This window comes from Miscanthus floridulus, chromosome 18 (genome assembly GCF_019320115.1).
Source record: "Miscanthus floridulus cultivar M001 chromosome 18, ASM1932011v1, whole genome shotgun sequence".
Taxonomy (NCBI): domain Eukaryota; kingdom Viridiplantae; phylum Streptophyta; class Magnoliopsida; order Poales; family Poaceae; genus Miscanthus; species Miscanthus floridulus.
In genome coordinates, this window is record NC_089597.1 from 105,676,580 (window position 1) to 105,695,318 (window position 18,739).

An 18,739-nucleotide genomic window follows, 5' to 3' on the forward strand; every position below is an offset into this window, starting at 1 on the left:
GAGCTCCCGGTCTGTTTTATCGGATCAGCTGAGGGAGAGGCGAGCGCCACCACCCTCCGCAGCTTTCGCACACGCACGCGCATGCGCAGACTGCGTCACGCCCGGGAAGGGCGGAGTGGCAGGCGAGCGCCGCCGCTCGTCCGACGGTCCGAGCGAGCGAGCCCTCTGCCCCTTCCTCTGCTCTCCCGATGGGGAGATGCACTGCCGGCTGGGCTGCACAAACCGTGGGCCAAGTTGTGGCCCAGCACGATGAGCCCTTCTTGTTTTTTTTAAAAAAATTGGAATTTATTTTATTTTAAATCTGAACACAAATTTAAATAAGAAATTCAGGGAAAACCCCCTCTAATTTCCAACAAATATTTCCCTTAATTTAGCAGAATTGCTGACGCTGGTTGGTGATGCGTCGGTGGCATCATCGGTATGGACACAGACGATGGATGCATCGAGTCCGTCCCTTGCCGACGACCGGGGAGCGCCACCGCCGACCTCGCCGTCGGCCATCAACAAAGTACGCAGTTCAGCGGGGAAAAAAAAAGTGAACAAACTGATGCCGTGCTATAGGGATTAGGGATCTAATGACATGTGACGTGCTATACTATGCACAGATGTAAAGCATTAAGCATGTATCGATGGCGAAGTACTGATAACATACGTACTATGCACAACGTACTTGAAACTTTCAAAGGCCTGAAACATAGTACAATGCTACCACCACCACCACATCAAAGTTCAGCATCGATAAATCCATGTGGCAGAGAAAAGAAAAGGCATGGATATACCACTTCCCGAACCACACCACACGTTAACAGCTTTCATCACCGAAACAAATTTATTGACTGTTACAAATACATTCAAAGTTTCAGCACGAAGGTGTCCTTCACCGAAGCAAATTTATTGTTGTTTTGGAAAAGCAGACTTCACAGGTTACGCTGCTATGTACAATTGTGTGGTCACATGAACAGTCAGACGTGATTCCAAGATATAAGGAAGCTGGGTCTGTCTAAGCCAAACCCACTGCGAAGCAATATAGGATGGGTTTGATTGACACAATCTGCAAGCTACTAAATAACTAGAAATAAAGAATCCACACTGAAGCGCAGCATATCACATAGCATCAAGGCTGTTGTTTGTTGCTTTTGATGCCTCTACCTGAGATCATTACTGAAGCTGCTATATCAATAGGGTCTTGGTGGATAAGTACCAGGGTAAGGTGCTGCAAAGATCAAACGAGGCAAAGGGAGGTGATCTAGTTAGAACACTGACTGATATCATGAAAAAGAATGGATTTATCTCTGCTCAATTGCATCTCACCATGTGGATACAGGGACTGTGCTGCCGGCGGGGGCGGGTATGGTTGTTGCCCATATGGTTGCGGTGGGTAAGATTGCTCATATGGTTGCGGTGGATAGGATGGAGGGTATCCAGCGGGTGGGGGTTGGTATGGTTGCTGCGGAGGTGGTGGATATTCTGCAGTGGTATATGGTGCATGGCTAGGAGTAGGGTAAGCAGGGTATGCGGCTGCAGCAGGATACGCTGAAACAGGTGGATATGAAGGTGTGACTCCTGTGTATGGAATCGCTGATGCTAGTGCTGGTGCTGGAGCAGGGGCTGGGGCAGGGGCAGGGGCAGGGGCAGGGGCCGGAGCTGGAGCTGGGGTTGGGACTGGCATTGAAAGTGCTGGAACAGGATGTGCACTTGATGCGGCGACACTTCTACCCATCTTGTTCTTCTGTCTGACACAATAGAATCAGGCACAAGACAGGGCTAAGAAAACAACAAAGAATAGTAATCAGTCTCTCACCATTGCTGAGACATCAACATGCATAATGAGCTTCACTTCCCCAGCAGATCTGAAAATTTCCAACTGTCAGAAAGTTCACGAGACCAGTGCACTCAAGTTATATGAGATTGGAATACCTCATGTGGCGTGTTTGAAGTGGCCATGAGGAGTCATCATAGCCATTTGTGAGCACCTTGTGCAGATATACTCTACACAAAAGCACAGCCGAAAGGTTACTCACTAAAAAGTAGAAGCCATTTACCATATTGATGATGAATGCTAAGAGCCACAAACCTGCCACTGCCAATGAAGTCATCATGGGTTAATGTGTTGCTGTTCCATACGATAACATTCAACTCGCGGAGTCCTTCAATGAGGGGTATATGGAACTTCTCATCGAAAGTTGGGTTTCTTCCCCCATCTAGCATCAATATCACATTTTAGGTTGAAAGAAAGGAGAAATATACTAAGAGATAACAAAGGGGAAATATCATAAATTTAACCTTATATAATTAGCATATTTCTGTAGAAACCTGATTGTACAGAAAACTCTTAGTTTCTGGAGGTAAATAATTGGCGAAATGAACGTATCATCACTGTTCATAATGTGTGGAAACTTCCTTGCTTAGAGTTCGAGAAGCGATTGATCTCGTCTATTAGTAGATAAGAAGTAAGAACCTTATTTGATGCTGGAACCAATTAAAGTATTATGTATCAGTGTTCAGAAAAGTTCAGTGCCACGGCAGACAGTTGAATACCCAAGACTGTATTACGAGGCTTTTATAACAATACTTGGTAAATCAATGAGGTTTTGATTGAAGAATCCTGGTTGCAACAAGCTGGTGAAAGTTAAAACAGTTCTAGGTCCACTCCTATTGATGACCGTCCTCTGCCCCAGCACTCAGCTTTTATTCACCTAGAGTTTTAGGAGCTGCCTTTTCATGAAGAAATAATCGAAATCAAGTTTGTGCTAATTGCTCATAAATTTGTACAGCCCAGGATGAATTGGCAATGACCAGACAGAGAATGGTGGTCCATTCAAGTTCCAAAGCAAATCGAAAGCATAATCTACATAAATTTCTCTACTTCCTTCATTACTGTTAAGTGCGCAAATGCAATTAGTCTTTCAAAACCTTGGAATCACAACCCAGTCATATAGTTAGATTCCACATAGTAGACATAAGGAAAAAAAAAGGAACAAGCACTTTTAGTACCCAAAGTAAGTGATTTAGTTGCAGCAGGGTATGTTCATGTTTTCACAGTAGTTGTCAGCCATTAATGATTAAAAAAGATTAACACAAACAAAATGGCGTGAGTGGTACTCGTTCCAACATATTTTAGTCCTAAATGAACGAAAGTCAAGCATAATATGCTGATTGGAAGGTCCCAAGATTCCACTAGGGGCATATAGAGTATCGACCGCATACATAAATCAGGCATAAAGACACTATGCAAAGTTAGAAAGAATCAGCCCAGCTGGTCGGCTGGCGGTGTCTGTATCTAAGCTGTGTACCATCAGCGGTATTCGTTCATTACCTATGGGCCAAAGCACATTAGCTGTGAATACTCGCATTAGTAGCAGCGGGGTATGTTCATGTTTTCACGGTAGTTATTACCCATTAATGATTAAAAAAGATTACACAAACAAAATGGCATGAGTGGTACTTGTTCCAACATAATTTAGTCCTAAATGAACGGAAGTCAAGCATAATATGCTGATTGGAAGGTACCAAGATTCCACTAGGGGCATCTAGAGTATCGACCACATACATAAATTAGGCATAAAGGCATTATGCAAAGTTAGAAAGAATCAGCCCAGCTGGTCGGCTGGCGTTGTCGGTATCTAAGCTGTGTACCCTCAGTGGTATTCGTTCGCGTATTAGTCATTACCTATGGGCCAAAGCACATTAGCTGTGAATTCTCCCATTAGTTGTTGTTTTCCTTTGCCGTCTCTTCTGTGACCGTTTGTTTTGGCTGTCTTGCTAATGGTTTTCTAGCGCCTTTGTTCCCTGATTTCTTTCTCTTTTTCTTACCGAGTCTTACAGAGTGAGCAACAAGGTAGGAAGGAGCAAACCCCACATCGAGATGAACGAGAAGCGGCGGCAGCTGGGCCATTCACCTACCGACCTAATAGGTCGTTAATACCGAGAGTTTGCCCAATGGCTGAAGCCAAATAAACCTAGCGAACCTTGAACGAGTATGTCCTAAACGTTTAATCAACATCGTAGGCCGGCGAATTCCCTCCCTCTTCACTGTGTGAATTAGGATGGGTTGGTGGGTATGCGAAATTGTCTGACGCCGGTTCGATGTCGACATGTTATATAATAACAAAAAGAAAACAAATTAAGCAGTGCACGCAAGTCGCAAACAAACTGGTGCCATTAGTTAGTAGTTTAGTACAGCGAAGACCCGGGGCGGCCGAGGGGGGAGGAAAAGGGGGAGATTACGGACCGGTGCAGGTGCGGGTGCGGAGCTTGGTGGTGGCGTACTCGAGGACGACGTAGGGGTCCTGGCGGGTGAAGAACTCCGTGTCCCGCAGCTTCCGGCACCCGGTGACTGCAGGCAGGGTTACATGAGGAAAAATCAAAATTCAGCTACCAGTAGGGACGAGAGAGACGGATTGGGGAGGAGGGAGGCAAGGGACCTCTGACTTCGAGTATCAGCCCATGGATTGACATGCGGAGGTGGCCGGAGTGGGGACTGGGGAGGGAGCAGGAGCGGGCGGGAGCCGGGAGGAGAAGAGGGATCTCGTCTGGGAAGGAGACCGTGGAGGGAGCGGGGGTCTGATGTTGATGCGAGAGTCGGTCGATGACGATGATCTCGGCCCGGTGACCTGCCTGCTGGTGCCGTCTTTATATTGGTTGGATATTGGAGTCCTGTGGGCTTTATATTGGTTGGATATTGGAGTCCTGTGGGCTGGGCTGGGGCTGGGGCTGGGGCTGCTTGACCAAGTTATTTGCGTCGTACTCTAATTGAGTCTTCTTCTTTGGATATGGTTAGACCTACTATACTATTTATATAGTTTATAAGCAACTCCAAAATCTTTTTATATCTTTTCTTATGGTTAGGAGTAAAAAAAATTCGGTCAACAGTTTTTTAATTAGATTTTTAAATATTATCATTCTCTATTCTAAATTTTTCACTAGCTAAAGATAAATAGCAATGTTAGAGCACCGTTTGGTAGGACTTCTCTCCGGCTCCAGCTCCTACGAAAGAGCCATACCAAACGGTTTAGTAAAGGAGTTGTTTAAAGTTATTTTTCAGTGAAAAAAGAGGAGCAAGAGCCATTTTGGAAGGATAGCTCCTCCAAAACGGTTTCGGCAACTTCTGAAGGGCCTTGAGGAGAAGCTCTACCAAACACGGTCTAGATAAGTTGTTGGAAGATAGAAAAATATAAAGAATAATTTTTATTTAAATAACTTTTCAAATGATGATTTAGAATGGGTTTAAAAATAATTTTTTTTGGAAATACTCGGAAATACACTTAAATTGCGTGTTTGCGTTCCACGTCTTGTTGTGTCGTGAACTACTAAAACACGATGAATGTTCCCATAACTTAGAGCAACGGCTACCTCGTAAGCACCGTGTAGCCCAAGTTGACCTTTTTTTTTGAAGAATCCAATTTGACTATTTTAGAGGGGGGAAATCATTACAACAGAGTTGACGTCCGTTCTCTAAAAATTCTCACTTGCTATCGCGCATAGAGACATATTGGCTAGAGCATCTCCAAGAGATGTTGTATAGCTCTCCTTGATTTCTGATTTAGCAATTTACGTGTGGGCCTCCAACAGCCTCTTCATCTACTTCTCCGGTTTTTCCGATCCTTCATCCTGCAATTTTCACTCGCAAGAAAAGGCGAGTTCGTCGCTCGCCATCTAGGGTCGCTCCTCCCTTCCCGCACACCCTATCTCCTGCACGCTGCTCTTCCTTTCCCACACACCCTATCTGCTGCGCGCGTCACTTCTCCCGTGCTCCGCCCCTTCATGCGCCGCCCTATCTTCTGTGTTCGACCCTTCCTTGAGGTCAACTCTGAGGAGGTCACAGTCGCTGGCAACCCTAGCCGGACGGAGCCCCCCTTGGTTGGCTGAAACTTTCCTTGGCGGACGAATGATGTATATAGTACGTAGTATATATTTAATATATTGAAATAAAATTTAAAAGTCTATATGCTTTGCATCAGCCTATTCGGTTGGCTGGTTCGTATCGTTGTTGGTTCGTGAAGAAGTACTATTGGCTGGTTTGTGTGAGAGAAAAATACTGTTCCGGCTGGAAATTTACGATCGTTTACGACAAGCCACAGCCAAACGAACAGGCTGCATAAGTCCAGCAATTAGAAATTAGCTTCTCCATTAATATAATTGATCGTAACAGTGAGTATATTGATTGTCGTAAATTACCTAGCAATAGCAGTAGCAGTGTTCGATCATGGCTCCGTTGGTCGTTCTGCACGTAATAATGATGACGCACGTGATCGATGCTTCATAACGGCTTTCTCACGGAAGCATGTGGAGACAAACGCGTGGTGCCTCGAGGCAATTTTAACAGTACTCACAAACGCGGCAGGACTGACCTTTTTTTTTTGAAACGGTCGGCAGGAGCTCTGCCGAACTTGTATCGATAAAGGCCCAGTTCGCATTGTCAAAAAAAAAAAAAAAAAAAACCCAAACACTGTTCTGACTGAATTTTTGCTAGAGAAAAACACTATTCTACCAAAAAAATAAGCTGAAAAAAACGGATTATAAGATAAGCGAACAGGCCCAAAGAAGCGACAGGACTGACCGTTGCCCAGCGTTTTTTTTTCTTTTTATTCATTTTTTTAATTAGAAAAACAGGAAGGTTTTCAAGAGACCCACACGGCCACACCACAGGGTACAGGTACTAGTAATGCAGGAGTGCAGGACTCTCCGTAGGTCAAGCCGCGTCTCATGTGCAACAAACCGTTGGCAATTGCGCTCCATGCCCTGTTCTTCTGGGGCAGACCGGGAGGCGAGGGCGGAGAGGCCTGAAACCGTCGTCGATTCATCCCACAGGTGACGCGTTTGCTAGTCACGTGGAACCTTGCTAGTTGCTTTTACTTGCTTTGCAGCAATGTCGTCTGGCTGGGCATTTGGGCAACGTTTGGTTGTTCTTGACTTAACTGCCTGCGCACTGCGCCACATACATTCGATCGAGTTCAGATGCCTGAAGACGTACCGATTTCACATGCATGGCCCAAATCTAGCTCCATCTGCTACTTCGTTCGATCGCCATTGCCGCCGCGCTTCGCTTTACAGCGCCCACGGCAGCGCAGAGACGTCTCCAACTATCCAGCACCAACCCAACCTGCATCCATCCTTCCAAGTTCCAAATGTACGCACGTGTGTTTGTAAAGGATGCTCAACTTGCACCGCATGTTCGTGCCCACTGCCGTTGCGAACTTGCAATGCTCTCGACGAGGCTCGGATTATCCATGAGGATCAGATGATTGACCAGAATCGATTCCAAGTCACAGAGAATCCAAACGCACCTTGGCAGTTGTGCGGAACAAATTCGTGCAAACCGCGGGAACCAACGGACCACACGTCTTCAGCGGGTGGGCCGTTGTATCCATTGGCAAATGGTGGCGAGTGGCCACCAATCGATGGACCCACCACAGAGCTGGAGCCGTGGAGGTGCTGCCTGCCTGAGCGTCGCAGTCGCAGGTGCGACTGCCTTGGTGTTTTCCCCAGGTCAACAAGGTCGAGGTCTTTCGTTTAAAAAAAAAACGGAAACAAGGTCTAGGTCGTCGTTCGTTAAAAAATCGAAAACAAGGTCAGAGGCAAGCGAGCAAAGACGGCTACCAGTCGCAATCGCGATCGCAGGCAATCCAAATACCCTTTGGACAGGCGAGTAGTATTTGCAAAGCAATTCAACAAAGCTTTCAGACAAGCCCCCTAAACTAAAATTTAAGAAGTCAGCTAAAAAATTTCAGTTCCACCAAGCTCCCTATTCAAGCTATTAAATTAGGGAACCTCTCAAATCGCACCCTTCGGTCCTCGTTCTCACGGACATCAATCGTGGCCTATCAGGCGGTTCGCCGTTCTCTTGCTCCCGCATCCGCACTTCCCCTTCCCTTGGGCAGCCCCAGCTCAAATCCTCCAGCTTCCTCCTTCTCTTCCCTTCTTGTTGTGCCCTTGACGCGGCCGCTCCTCCCTCCGGCGCACCTCTCTTGGTCGTGTCACCCCTTGTCAACATCCTGTCGAAGGAGAAGGGCACGGGCGGTACCAGGAGCGACAAGAGGGTAAAAAGTGAGGTTGTCGGTCCAGTGCGGCTGCTTCTCGGCGTGGCTCCTCCTAGCGTCTGGGATCTACCGGCAAGATCTGCGTAGTTCATAGCTCAGTTGATTAGATTGACGAGTGGATCTCGTATGTCGTTGTCTACTTGAATAAATTTGAGGTATTTGATTTGAGACCTACTGTTAGAGTAGGTGTAAAAAACCTAAGCCCTCAAAAATAGGAGGAACTCTCAAATTAAAAGTAGAGAGGCCTGATTTGAGAGCTTCTACTGGATTTACTCTATGCATGTTTTGGTTTTGTACCCACACAAGGTGTCAGTGTTTCGAACAAACATCAACTAGTAAATTTATAATTGTTGCACGTTGGGCTCGGATGGTGCACAAAAGGACACAAGGTTTATACTGGTTCGGGCAGAATGTCCCTACGTCCAGTTTGCTGCTGCTCGTGTTATTAGTATCGAAAAAGGTTCGTAGTAGGGAGTACAAACGATTGAGAGAGGGACATGTCCCAAGTCTCTGATGGAAAGATCGAAAGGACGCCAAGAGCTCGGTTGCTGCTTGGCTGTTTGTTGTATGTCAAAACAATCGGTCCCCTAATGGGGTGTCCTGCCCTCCCTTTTATAGACCAAGGGGAGCAGCGGTTACAGATAGGAGAAAGAGAGAAAAACCCAAGGAAGAAAAGGTCCTTCGAGGGAGCCAGGTCTTCCTTTTTCCCTGTGCCTGCCCTGCTAACATGGCATACCGTGTCAGGGATAGTATGTTTCGTTGATCCTGATAGGGCCGGGCTCTGGCTTCGTCTCAGCGAGTCGTCATGTCCCATCCTCTCCCGACGGACGGTGCAGTGTGTCAGGGCGCCGAGCCATGACTCTGCGGGGAGTAGATGGGGAAATGACTATACACCTGTTGCTATAGATGATGTGAGTTCATCCTTGGATTGTAGCGGTTGTCGTATGCGCGTGTTAGTATCCGCGTCCGAGGGCTGATGGCGGCGCCTACAACACTGTGGGACCAAAGTCGGCGCCTACAACACTATTCGGGCTCTATCAGGTCGGAAAGGGCCTAAAGCACCCGTCCCGTCGTATCCTGATAGTACCTTCCTGCAGGCATGTAGGGCATGGCCTTCGGTACTGCGGTTGACTCGAATGTCTTGTCGTACCCTGTGCTCATATTTATGAAGGAACAGGGTGTAGTCGTCTGGCGAGGCAGAGCCAGCCCTCAGCCGTCGGGTGAGCAGAGCCAGCCCTCAGGCGTCGGGCGAGACGAAGCCTGTCCTTAGCCGTCGGGCGAGGCAGAGTCAGCCCTCAGGCATCGGGCGAGGCGGAGCCCGCCCTCAGCCGTCGGGCGAGGCGAAGCCAGCCCTCAGGCGTCAGGCGAGGTGGAGCCAGCCCTCAGCCGTCGGGCGATGTAGAGTCTTAGCCCTCAGGGGTCGGGCGAGGCGGAACCAATCTTCCGTTGTTTAGGCAAAAAGCGTAGCAGCGTTCTTGTTTGACTGAAAGCGTCAACGTTCGATGGTTATTAGTTCCACCTCATTGGGTATCCCGGTATTAGATCCCCGACAGTAGCCCCCGAGCTCCCGGGTGATTCGGATAGAATTGCCTGGGGGGTATTTTGACTTGCCAGAGGGTGCGCGCGAGCGCACCCGACAGGTGTAGCCCCCGAGCCCCCGGCGATTCGAATAGAATCACCTAGGGGGTAATTTTGGACCCTTCGCGGGTATGGCTGTGAGATCTAGTTTTTTGTTAATCTGGACAGTTTGAAGGAAATCCTGGTATTCCGTTTGTGGGGATTCACCCACGGTTTGCCCGGTTGGGATTTCATTGCGCATCGAGGCTCCCTCGAGGCTTGTGTGCCTGAGTCCTGGTCGTTCATGGGCCCATCCCTTGTTGGGACGGTCGTTGAGACTGTTGGGCCAGCCCTTGGACTCCTAGGCCCAGGCAGGCTGGAGAAGAAGCTTTTTGACCTGCATCCCCTCTGTGGGAAAAAGAGTCCTGGTTTGCTTGGGATGGCGAAACGCCCAGTGCGATTTTGGTGGGAAAGGATAGGGATCGCGGGCACATATCCCGCGACATGACGTGGTGGTGTATCATGGTGGGCTTGGAGACCGAGGTGAACGGTTGCACTTCTCGCATCTGTCGCCCCTATAAAACCACGGGGTTCGCCCCTAGGGTTCCGTACTTCGCCTCCTCGCCTTCGCATCTACAACCTCTGCCGCCAATCGCCTGAGCCTCCCACACCCACATTGCTACCGCCGTCAAGCTCGCATACACCCCCTTCCCCATCATTTCAATGGAGCTGTGGTGCAGATCCACCATCACTCCTCAGCACCTAGAGGGCCTCGTTTGCTATGGCCTCCTTTGCTCATTGACCGCCGTCAAGGAGTGGCGGCTACCGGGCGATGAGTATGAGCCATCACCGCCCGAAGGATATGTTGTGTCCTTTGCTCACTTCCATGAGCGGGGATTCACCGAACCTGCTCATAAGTTCCTTCGAGGGCTGTTGGATTACTACCAAGTGGAGTTGCAGCACCTTACTCCCAATGGGGTCTAGCACATTGCGACGTTCGTCGTCCTGTGTGAGGGGTTCCTAGGGATTAGTCCCCACTTTGATCTATGGCGGTATCTCTTCGCCATCAACCTGTCGAAGAAGCGGGTCGGGAAGCAAGAGCTGAGCATGCCGATGGGATGTGCCAGCATTCATCTGCACAACAACCGGGTGAACGACTACCCATCGATGCGTCTGTCGACCTCCAACAAGGGGTGGCATTCGTAGTGGTTTTACGTCAAGGACGATGTGACCGCCCCTTGCCGGTGTTCTCCGAACGTGTCATCGAAGAGGTCCTGGGGTCGTGGAAGTGGGGTGTCCTAGACAAAGATAAGAAGAGGATCAAGGACCATCTCGCCGCCCTCTAAATTCTGAAGGAGAGGGGCATGAAGGGATCAGGGATCATCGGTGCCTACCATACGCGGAGGGTGGCACCGCTGATGAGCCGTGCGCTCCCCCTGTTCTTGATGGCGCCCGGGGCGTTGCCTGAAGGGACGACGCTCATCGATGAAGCGCTCCCCCTACCATATGCGTTGTCCTTGATTTCATGTATCCGGTGCCAGAGCACCCCCCGATGTGGCCGGAGCCGGGGTTCATTGATTTCGTAAGTTCCCTTTTCCCATGCCTCCTCTTTACTTGAATTTCTGACCCCTTGATGCTGACCTTGGGATAGCGGGACCAGCCGAAGAGACTCGTCCTTGGGGATAGCCTGGCTCTGCATGCTGAAGGGTGCCGTCTCCTGACATCGCTCCTGTTTCAGGCAGGATCGGAGCCAATGTTGCAACCTCGTCGACCGATCAGGCGCCGCCCGTGGTGGCGCCCGTGCCCTCGGTGGGTCAAGCAGGCATCGAGGCTGAAGAGGCACCCTCGGGGGTTGCCGAGCAGACGATGGTGGACGTGACACCACCACCTACATTAGAGCGGACGGGGCTACCGCCCATGCTTGTGGCGCCCTCTATGGTGGGCGCGGTGCCGCCAGTCAAGGCCTCGGGGTCACAAGTGGAGGTGGCAGTGATCGCGCCAAGCCAAGAGCAGCCGGACGTAGCCACAGTGGTGTCTGAGGGGCCGGCGCAATCTGTGCCTCCGGCGGCCCAAGTGACGGAGCCTGAGGCAGGCCGGATGGAAGAGGACACAACCGGTGGGTCCTCAGGCGCCGTGGTGGTGGTGGAGAGGACCAGCGGGAGGTCACCCTCGGCCATGATGTCAGGGGGGTAGCCGCTCGCCCGCGCGGGGCAAGCTGCCGCTCTAGTGGATGGATCCCCGAGATCCAACTTTGACCCTTTTCTCGCTCGACGATGCTACCAAGAGCGTAGAGCGAGGGAGTCTCGACGAAGGGATCTTGGTGATGATGGATGTCCTGGATCAGGCTAGGGTCATCCTGCATGACGTCATCGTTCCCAATGGCTAGGTATCCGCTTGATATTTCCTTTCACACTCTTCTTTCTTCATGTATTTTTGTATTTTTGACACTAGTCTTCTCTTCAGTCTCTCATTACTCGTAGCCGGGAGAAATCTCGGTTCCTCCGTGAGCAAAAGACGGAATGGGACCGCCTCACCGAGGAGGCCCAACTGCGTGGAGATGTGGACGCCTAGCTTGCTACCGCCCAACAGCGGGAAGCCGAGGCACGTCGGGACGCGGAGGAGGTCCATGGGATGTTCTAGGATCTGTCGGTGAGGGTGCGGCAGGACGAGGAGGCGGCCGCTCGGATCCAAAAGGAGCAGGATGAGTTTTATAGGCTATTCACCCCCCTCTAGCCATTAGGACCTTTCAAAAGGTTGAGATGATCCAATCCGCCTCAATGCGGGTTGGGTAAAGACCGCTGAGGCTCATCTGCGTTTTCTCCCCTGGCTCTTATTTGATGCGAGGTGGCCTCAGACCCTTCGTGTGTCAGCCTTCGAACCTCGGTCTCTCGATCTCGAATTGAGCGGCTCGAGCCCCCAAGCCCCTTAGGGTCTGATAGGGGTTGGCCATGTTTCACGCGTCACCCCATCCTCGGTTTCGACAACCGAAGGGGCTGAGTTGATGACACTTGCCTCGATGGCTCGAGTGTCACGCTCAATGAGCTCGCTATCGGGTATGTTCATGTGGAATCCGGGTCCATCATTCGCTGACAAGGTCAGTAGAGCCCTCATGTGGCATTCCACTACTTCTTAGCTCGCCTCCCGGCAGATGCCCGAGCCGTTCGGTAGGCTCAGGTGGCCCGTTGGCCTCTTCTCGACGGAGATTCTATGGGTTTGGCTCGAGGTTAGAATCGAACAAGAAAGGTCGAGATGTCCCTGTCCGCTTCTGAGCGGGGTCAGGCAAGGCCACTAGGGCTCATCATGGTTTTTCTCCCCTGGCTCTGTTTGACGTGAGGCGGGCTCGAGCCCTTCATGGGCCGGCCTTTGAATCTTGATCAGTTACTGCTCATATCGAATGAGGCGGGCACTGCTTCATGGCGCGACACGAAGTGTTGAGATGCGAAGATCATATATGCGACGTTTGGATGATGGGATTAATGTACGATTTAATTGAAATGAAAGCGGGGGTTGGTAATGTTACCTCGGTGGTATGAGCGATGAGAAGCTTTTTACCGGACATGTCCATGCGGGGTTCGAGTCCGACGTTTGCGATGGGGCAGGCGTGACCTGCATGAGCATCGCAATTTTTCGTTTGCGACGGGGAACTGTGGATTCGATTATGCTGGTGAACAAAAACACCATAGCCGTCGGGGCGTAGGGTCTAGCGGTTCGTTCAGTTTTACTCAAAGTTTTACACCTGCACCCCGCGTCTCTGGTTTTTAAAAGTAAGGATGGGTCAGGCGATGAGGATGTCTAAACGAGTAGACAGCCTTGGTAGCCCCCGAGCAATGTCCGTGCCCCTGCCGTTGCTGGGGTCGGACGCTCAGTAATGAAATTAACACGCAAAGTAGGTAAACAGAGGTGCTTATCTTTCAGTGATCGTTTGTTCATTGTTTTACCTGGGCCGTCCGATCGACCTAGGAGGCCCATTAGGCCCCCTGGACGGGGGGTAACGTCATCGGGTCGTTCCATGGTCTTGCCTAGGGAAGCGGAGAGTCGCCTGCATGCGGGTACGCCCTGATTCGCACGCCCGGCATGCGGTAGTGGTGGGCCATTCCCAGGCAATGTCCTATTTTGACTAGGTGATGTCACGTTGATCAGAGTACATCCCATTGGTCCAGGCGCGTCCCCTCGGATTCTCGTCAGCATCGATTTCTCATCTGCATTGAATAGGGGAAGGAAGAGAGTTTTTTGTCCCAACCTTTCGCCTTTCCTTAGCTACTGCGCCTCTTCCTTAAATAGGGAGGGGGAGGGGAGTTCTTGTCCCATTCCTTCGCCTGCTTCTGAGTCACTACCTCTTCTCCTTCCTTTCCACCGAATGCGTTCGTGCGTCGCAGCGGTTCCTAAGTGAGAGAGGGTAATGTCAGGGAGAGAAAAACACACAGATCCACTCATGAATTCAGAGCGTGATGTCGAGCTAGAGGTCATCCAACATAGATGAGATGGTGTCGGCTGCTTTTGCCGAGAAGGGGCCGCTTCCACCGAAGGAGGAGGTGCACTAGAGGGTGCTGAGCGTTGTCGGTTTTGCCGTATTTCATGGTGGCTGTGGGGGTATTAACCCCTATACCCTTACGACTAGGCTTGGGCCGGCCCGGACCAGGGGGTCCGGTCCACTAGAAGACGACGCGTGGCCCGGCCAATCTGCTCGGAGTCCCGCACAAGGAATCAAGGCAAACTTGGAGATCAAGCAAGATCCTGGTCGGTTAGAATATGAGTCCTTATCCGGCCACCTATGGCAATTGTAACTGGTTAGGATTAGTTTCCAGATCTGTAACCCTGCCCCCCAGGCTATATAAGGCGGGCAGGGGACCCCTCTCAAAAGACATCTCTCATTGACATACAGCAATACAATTAGACGTAGGACGTAGGTATTACACCTTCATGGTGGCCGAACCTAGATAAAACCTCGTGTCTGTCTTGCGTCACCATCTTATTTGTAGCTTGCGCATCTGTCTGCCGATAATCAACTACCTTGGGCATACCCCTAGGTAGAATGCCGACCATATTTCGTCGACAGTGGCATGCCAAGTAGGGGATGTGCGTACTGCTCCCAAGAAGAACAAGATGGTCATCATCCCTGGATCCATGGCTACGCCTAACGGCCTCATGTTCACCATCGGCCAGATCACCTGGACCACTGGCTCTGACAACTTCATCACCATGACCACGGAGGAGGCGCGGATCCGATCTGCGTCGACCACTGTTTCACCGGCATCGGCTACGACTCCAACCACGTTGGATCTAGCTCTAGCTACACCAGCATCATCTTCAGCCACGCCGACAACCCGTCGTTCGCTTCCTCGCTACAAAGGGAGGTAGATCGACAACACCGACCTGCTTGACTCCATCGATCGGGTCGGCACCAAGCTTGCTGAAACCCTAGCTCTGGTAGATTCGATTCAAAATCAACCTACCGAGCAGGTAACCACTACCCACAACAGATCTACCCGACCAGCTCGGGCCAGTCGTCCTGCACGACTCGGTACGGATCTCGTGGTCACGTCTACTCCTGAAGGGTGCTCCGTTCATCACCGATCAGCCCCCGCAACAAGCCTCCGGCTCTCTGAGTGCGAGGCCTTGATGGAGAATTACTAGGCTCAGCCCTACGGCTTGCGCAACTTCGTCAACATGGTTTAGATTGAGGAGTATTAAGAAGGATCGGTCCACACAGTTCAAGAGGGCGGCTCAAGCTCCTCGTCCGGCATCGCATCTAATGGCCCCGTCCACACTGAGCTCCAGCATCGTGACAATGAAGAAGTTGAATACGATCTGGATATCCCAGACCACTCCCTGGGGTTCCCACGATTCCCATCCTTCCCACCAAGGCGAGGAGGCTTGATCAATGTCGTCAGTAATGATGAACCACCGGCAGTTGGTAAAACAGAAAAAGAAAGGCTAGCACGTGAAGCGCGCAATATTGACCGGTTTAATCACAGACAAGCCGAAGCCGAGGCAGAAGAGGAGGCACGATGCATATGGTTCTAGCCATGTGACCTCAACAATGCCTTTGATAGGGTAGGGGAAAAGCAGGTCTTCAGGACTCCAAGCACCAACATAGCTGTTGCTATGGCAATAATTCAATGACTACCCAATACCCCAGAAACCCAGACAATTCATGATGATGTACAAGCCTACCTGACAGCTGCTATGGCCTAGACCGCAGAGATTGCAAACCAAGCCCGGGCTCCATTCGTCTCAATCGAATCAAGCCACAGTCACCAGTACTCAAGTCGCCCATAGTCACCCAACCAACGTGGCTCGCGCAACAACGACCCATCAGACAACCGTCAAGGCAGAAACAGTGGTCATGATGGTGGTCGGGATGACAACCACCGCAACAACCGGGACGATAATGGATGAGACAACTGCGACAATCGCCATGATAACCATGGTCGCAGAATCAACCAGAGGGGCAATCGGGATCACCGTGATGGCAATAACGATCTCCGCCATTCCCTCGGAGAACGCGATCTGCGCAATCGCATTAACCAAAGAGCCAACGATCGTGCATCCCACAAAAGCTATCACCATATGGAATATGATACTACCCACGGCCCTCCGGGTTTGAAGCAGTTTACCCCTCACCTTCGCCAAGTCATATGGCCCAAAAACTTCAAGCTCGAAAAACTCCAGAAGTATGACGGCAAGGAGAACCCCGAGTTATGGGTCATGCTCTATGAAACCGCGTGCAGATCAGCCATGGCTGACGAGCACGTCATGTCTAATTACTTCCCAGTCGCCGTCGGCCATGCAGGCCACCAATGGCTGGTCAGCTTGCCGGTGAACTACTTTGATTATTGGCAAGAGCTCAAGCAAGCATTCATTGACAACTTCATTGCTACTTGTAAACAACCCGGCAACAAATATGATCTGCAGCGGATTCGAGATCGCAAAGATAAGCCACTGCGCGGGTACGTTCGACGCTTCTCGGAGATGCGCATCAAGGTCCCGTCAATCTCCAACAATGAGGCAATCGAAGCTTTCATCACTGGTCTCCGCTTCCACGATGCCCTAAGGGACAAGCTCATCCGCAAAAGACCTAAATCGGTCACAGCGCTCCTAGCCACTGCTAAAAAATATGCGGACGCCGACGATGCTAAAAAGATAATCATCGAAGAAGCAGCAAGGGTTCCACACTCCGACCACCTCCCACACCGCGACGACTACCGCGACAACCGTGGTCGGAGCGACAATTTTAATCGCCGCAACCAGCGCAACGATTCCCACGACCACCACGACCAGCGTAATCAGCGGCGTAATCACCGTAACGATTATAGGGGCAAGCGTGCTCGGGAAGATGACGACGAAGTCAACACCGTTAAAAAAGGTGGCGGACATCGCAACTACGAAGAAGACTATGCCAAAGCATTGAAGGAACCCTGTCAACTCCATCCCAAGTCAAACCATACCATGGATAATTGCCATGTTCTCAAATCCATCTACGCGCGCCAACAGGCTCTGGATAAATCTGACAAGCCTAACGACGTAGGGGAACAGCGTAACGAGGACAATGATGATGAAGACGCAGATCCCCGTCACAAGTATGTCAAGCCAACCGACCACGTCCACACCATCATTAGGGGCAGAGTGTCCATCGAGACCAAGCGAGAGCGCAAGCTGCTCGCCCACGCTTGCTTGAACGTGGCCAATGCCGACAACCTCATCGCCGATCCGCGGCTCCCTCCTTGGTCTCACCGTGAGATCTCCTTTAGTAGAAAGGACCAATGGGCCGCAATACCTGAGCCAGGGCATTTTTCTCTAGTCCTCGATCCTTGTATCAACAAGGTTCAGTTCGATAGAGTGCTGATCGATGGTGGCAGTTCCATCGATATAATATTCAAGAACAGTTTGCCAGCCCTGAAGATAACCTAGGCTGATCTCAAGCCATATGAGGCACAGTTCTAGGGTGTTCTCCCCGAATAGAGCTCTACACCTCTCGGGCAGATCATGCTACCTATGCAATTTAGTATCCTAGACCACTTCCGCACTGACTACGTCAACTTCGTGGTCGCCGACTTCGAAGGCACCTACCATGCTATCCTTGGTCGACCAGCTCTCACCAAGTTCATGGCCATACCTCACTATAGGTATTTGGTGCTTAAAATGCCTACTGAGAAGGGGGTTCTAACTCTCAGGGGCAACGTATATGCAGCTTACACCTGCGAGGATGATAGCTTCAAAATAGCAGAGGCTCACGACCTCTCTATTCGCATGGCCGAGACCATGCTCGACGCCAAGAAGACCCTAGCCGATCACCTGGAGATCCCAGAGCTCGAGGCCCCACGCAAGAACATCAAGTCCAAAGAGCACAAAGAGATCCAGCTGGTCGACGGCAATCCCAGCAAAACGGCCCTTATTGGGGCTAACCTGGATCCTAAATAGGAAGACGCGCTCGTCAAGTTCTTGAGAAGCAATGTGAGTGTGTTCGCATGGAAACCCGCTGACATGCCTGGTGTACCTCGAAACTTGATCGAGCACTCCTTAAATGTCGATGGCAAGGCCAAACCCATCAAGCAGAAGCTACGATGGTTTGCTCGCGACAAAAAGGAGGCTATTAGGGTAGAAGTTACATGACTTTTAGCAGCCAGATTTATCAAAGAAGTGTATCATCCGGAGTGGTTAGCCAACCCGGTTCTTGTACACAAAAAGAATAAGGAATGGAGAATGTGCGTTGATTACACTGATCTCAACAAACACTGCCCTAAAGACCCCTTCGGTTTACCTCGCATAGACGAGGTCGTAGATTCAACTGTCGGTTGCGAGTTGCTTTCCTTTCTCGATTGCTACTCTGGTTATCACCAGATCGCTCTCAAAAAGGACGACCAGATCAAGACATCCTTCATCACGCCCTTCGGCGCCTACTGCTACACGACCATGTCATTCGGGCTCAAGAACGCTGGGGCTACCTACCAACGCGCCATACAGGCCTACCTCAAAGATGAGATAAAAGACGACCTCGTCGAGGCTTATGTTGATGACGTGGTTGTCAAAACTAAGGAAGCATATACCCTTGTCGACAACCTAGAACGCACCTTTGCAGCCCTTAACACATTCCAATGGAAATTAAACCCAAAGAAGTGCATCTTTGGTGTTCCATCTGGTAT

The 18,739-nt window shown here is 50.6% G+C and overlaps 1 protein-coding gene across 2 annotated transcripts; it reads right to left on the reverse strand.

Moving 5' to 3' along the window:
- Nucleotides 1–790: 790 nt before the first annotated feature.
- Nucleotides 791–4,610, reverse strand: LOC136520598 (formin-like protein 16). Of its 2 annotated transcripts, none has more exons than XM_066514151.1 (7): nucleotides 4,425–4,601; nucleotides 4,232–4,336; nucleotides 2,075–2,201; nucleotides 1,918–1,989; nucleotides 1,802–1,850; nucleotides 1,312–1,726; nucleotides 791–1,213 (listed from the first exon to the last, which is right to left on the reverse strand). In XM_066514151.1, the coding sequence occupies exons 1-7, from the start codon at nucleotides 4,456–4,458 to the stop codon at nucleotides 1,176–1,178; spliced, it is 840 nt and encodes a 279-aa protein (XP_066370248.1). In that variant the 5' UTR covers nucleotides 4,459–4,601; the 3' UTR covers nucleotides 791–1,175. The 2 variants fall into 2 exon arrangements, with proteins under 2 accessions (XP_066370248.1, XP_066370249.1); XM_066514152.1 differs by having other exon boundaries at nucleotides 794–1,213; nucleotides 1,312–1,729; nucleotides 4,425–4,610.
- Between the last annotated feature and the right edge of the window lie 14,129 nt (nucleotides 4,611–18,739).

What these genes read in the sequence shown, in the direction of transcription:
- LOC136520598 (XM_066514152.1), bottom strand. Translation starts at nt 4,458, where the DNA reads ATGTCAATCCATGGGCTGATACTCGAAGTCAGAG. An exon ending in GACTTCATTGGCAGTGGCAG is followed by an intron (nt 1,990 to 2,074) that starts GTTTGTGGCTCT and finishes GCTTTTGTGTAG; the next exon opens with AGTATATCTGCACAAGGTGC. An exon ending in CTTCAAACACGCCACATGAG is followed by an intron (nt 1,851 to 1,917) that starts GTATTCCAATCT and finishes GGAAATTTTCAG; the next exon opens with ATCTGCTGGGGAAGTGAAGC.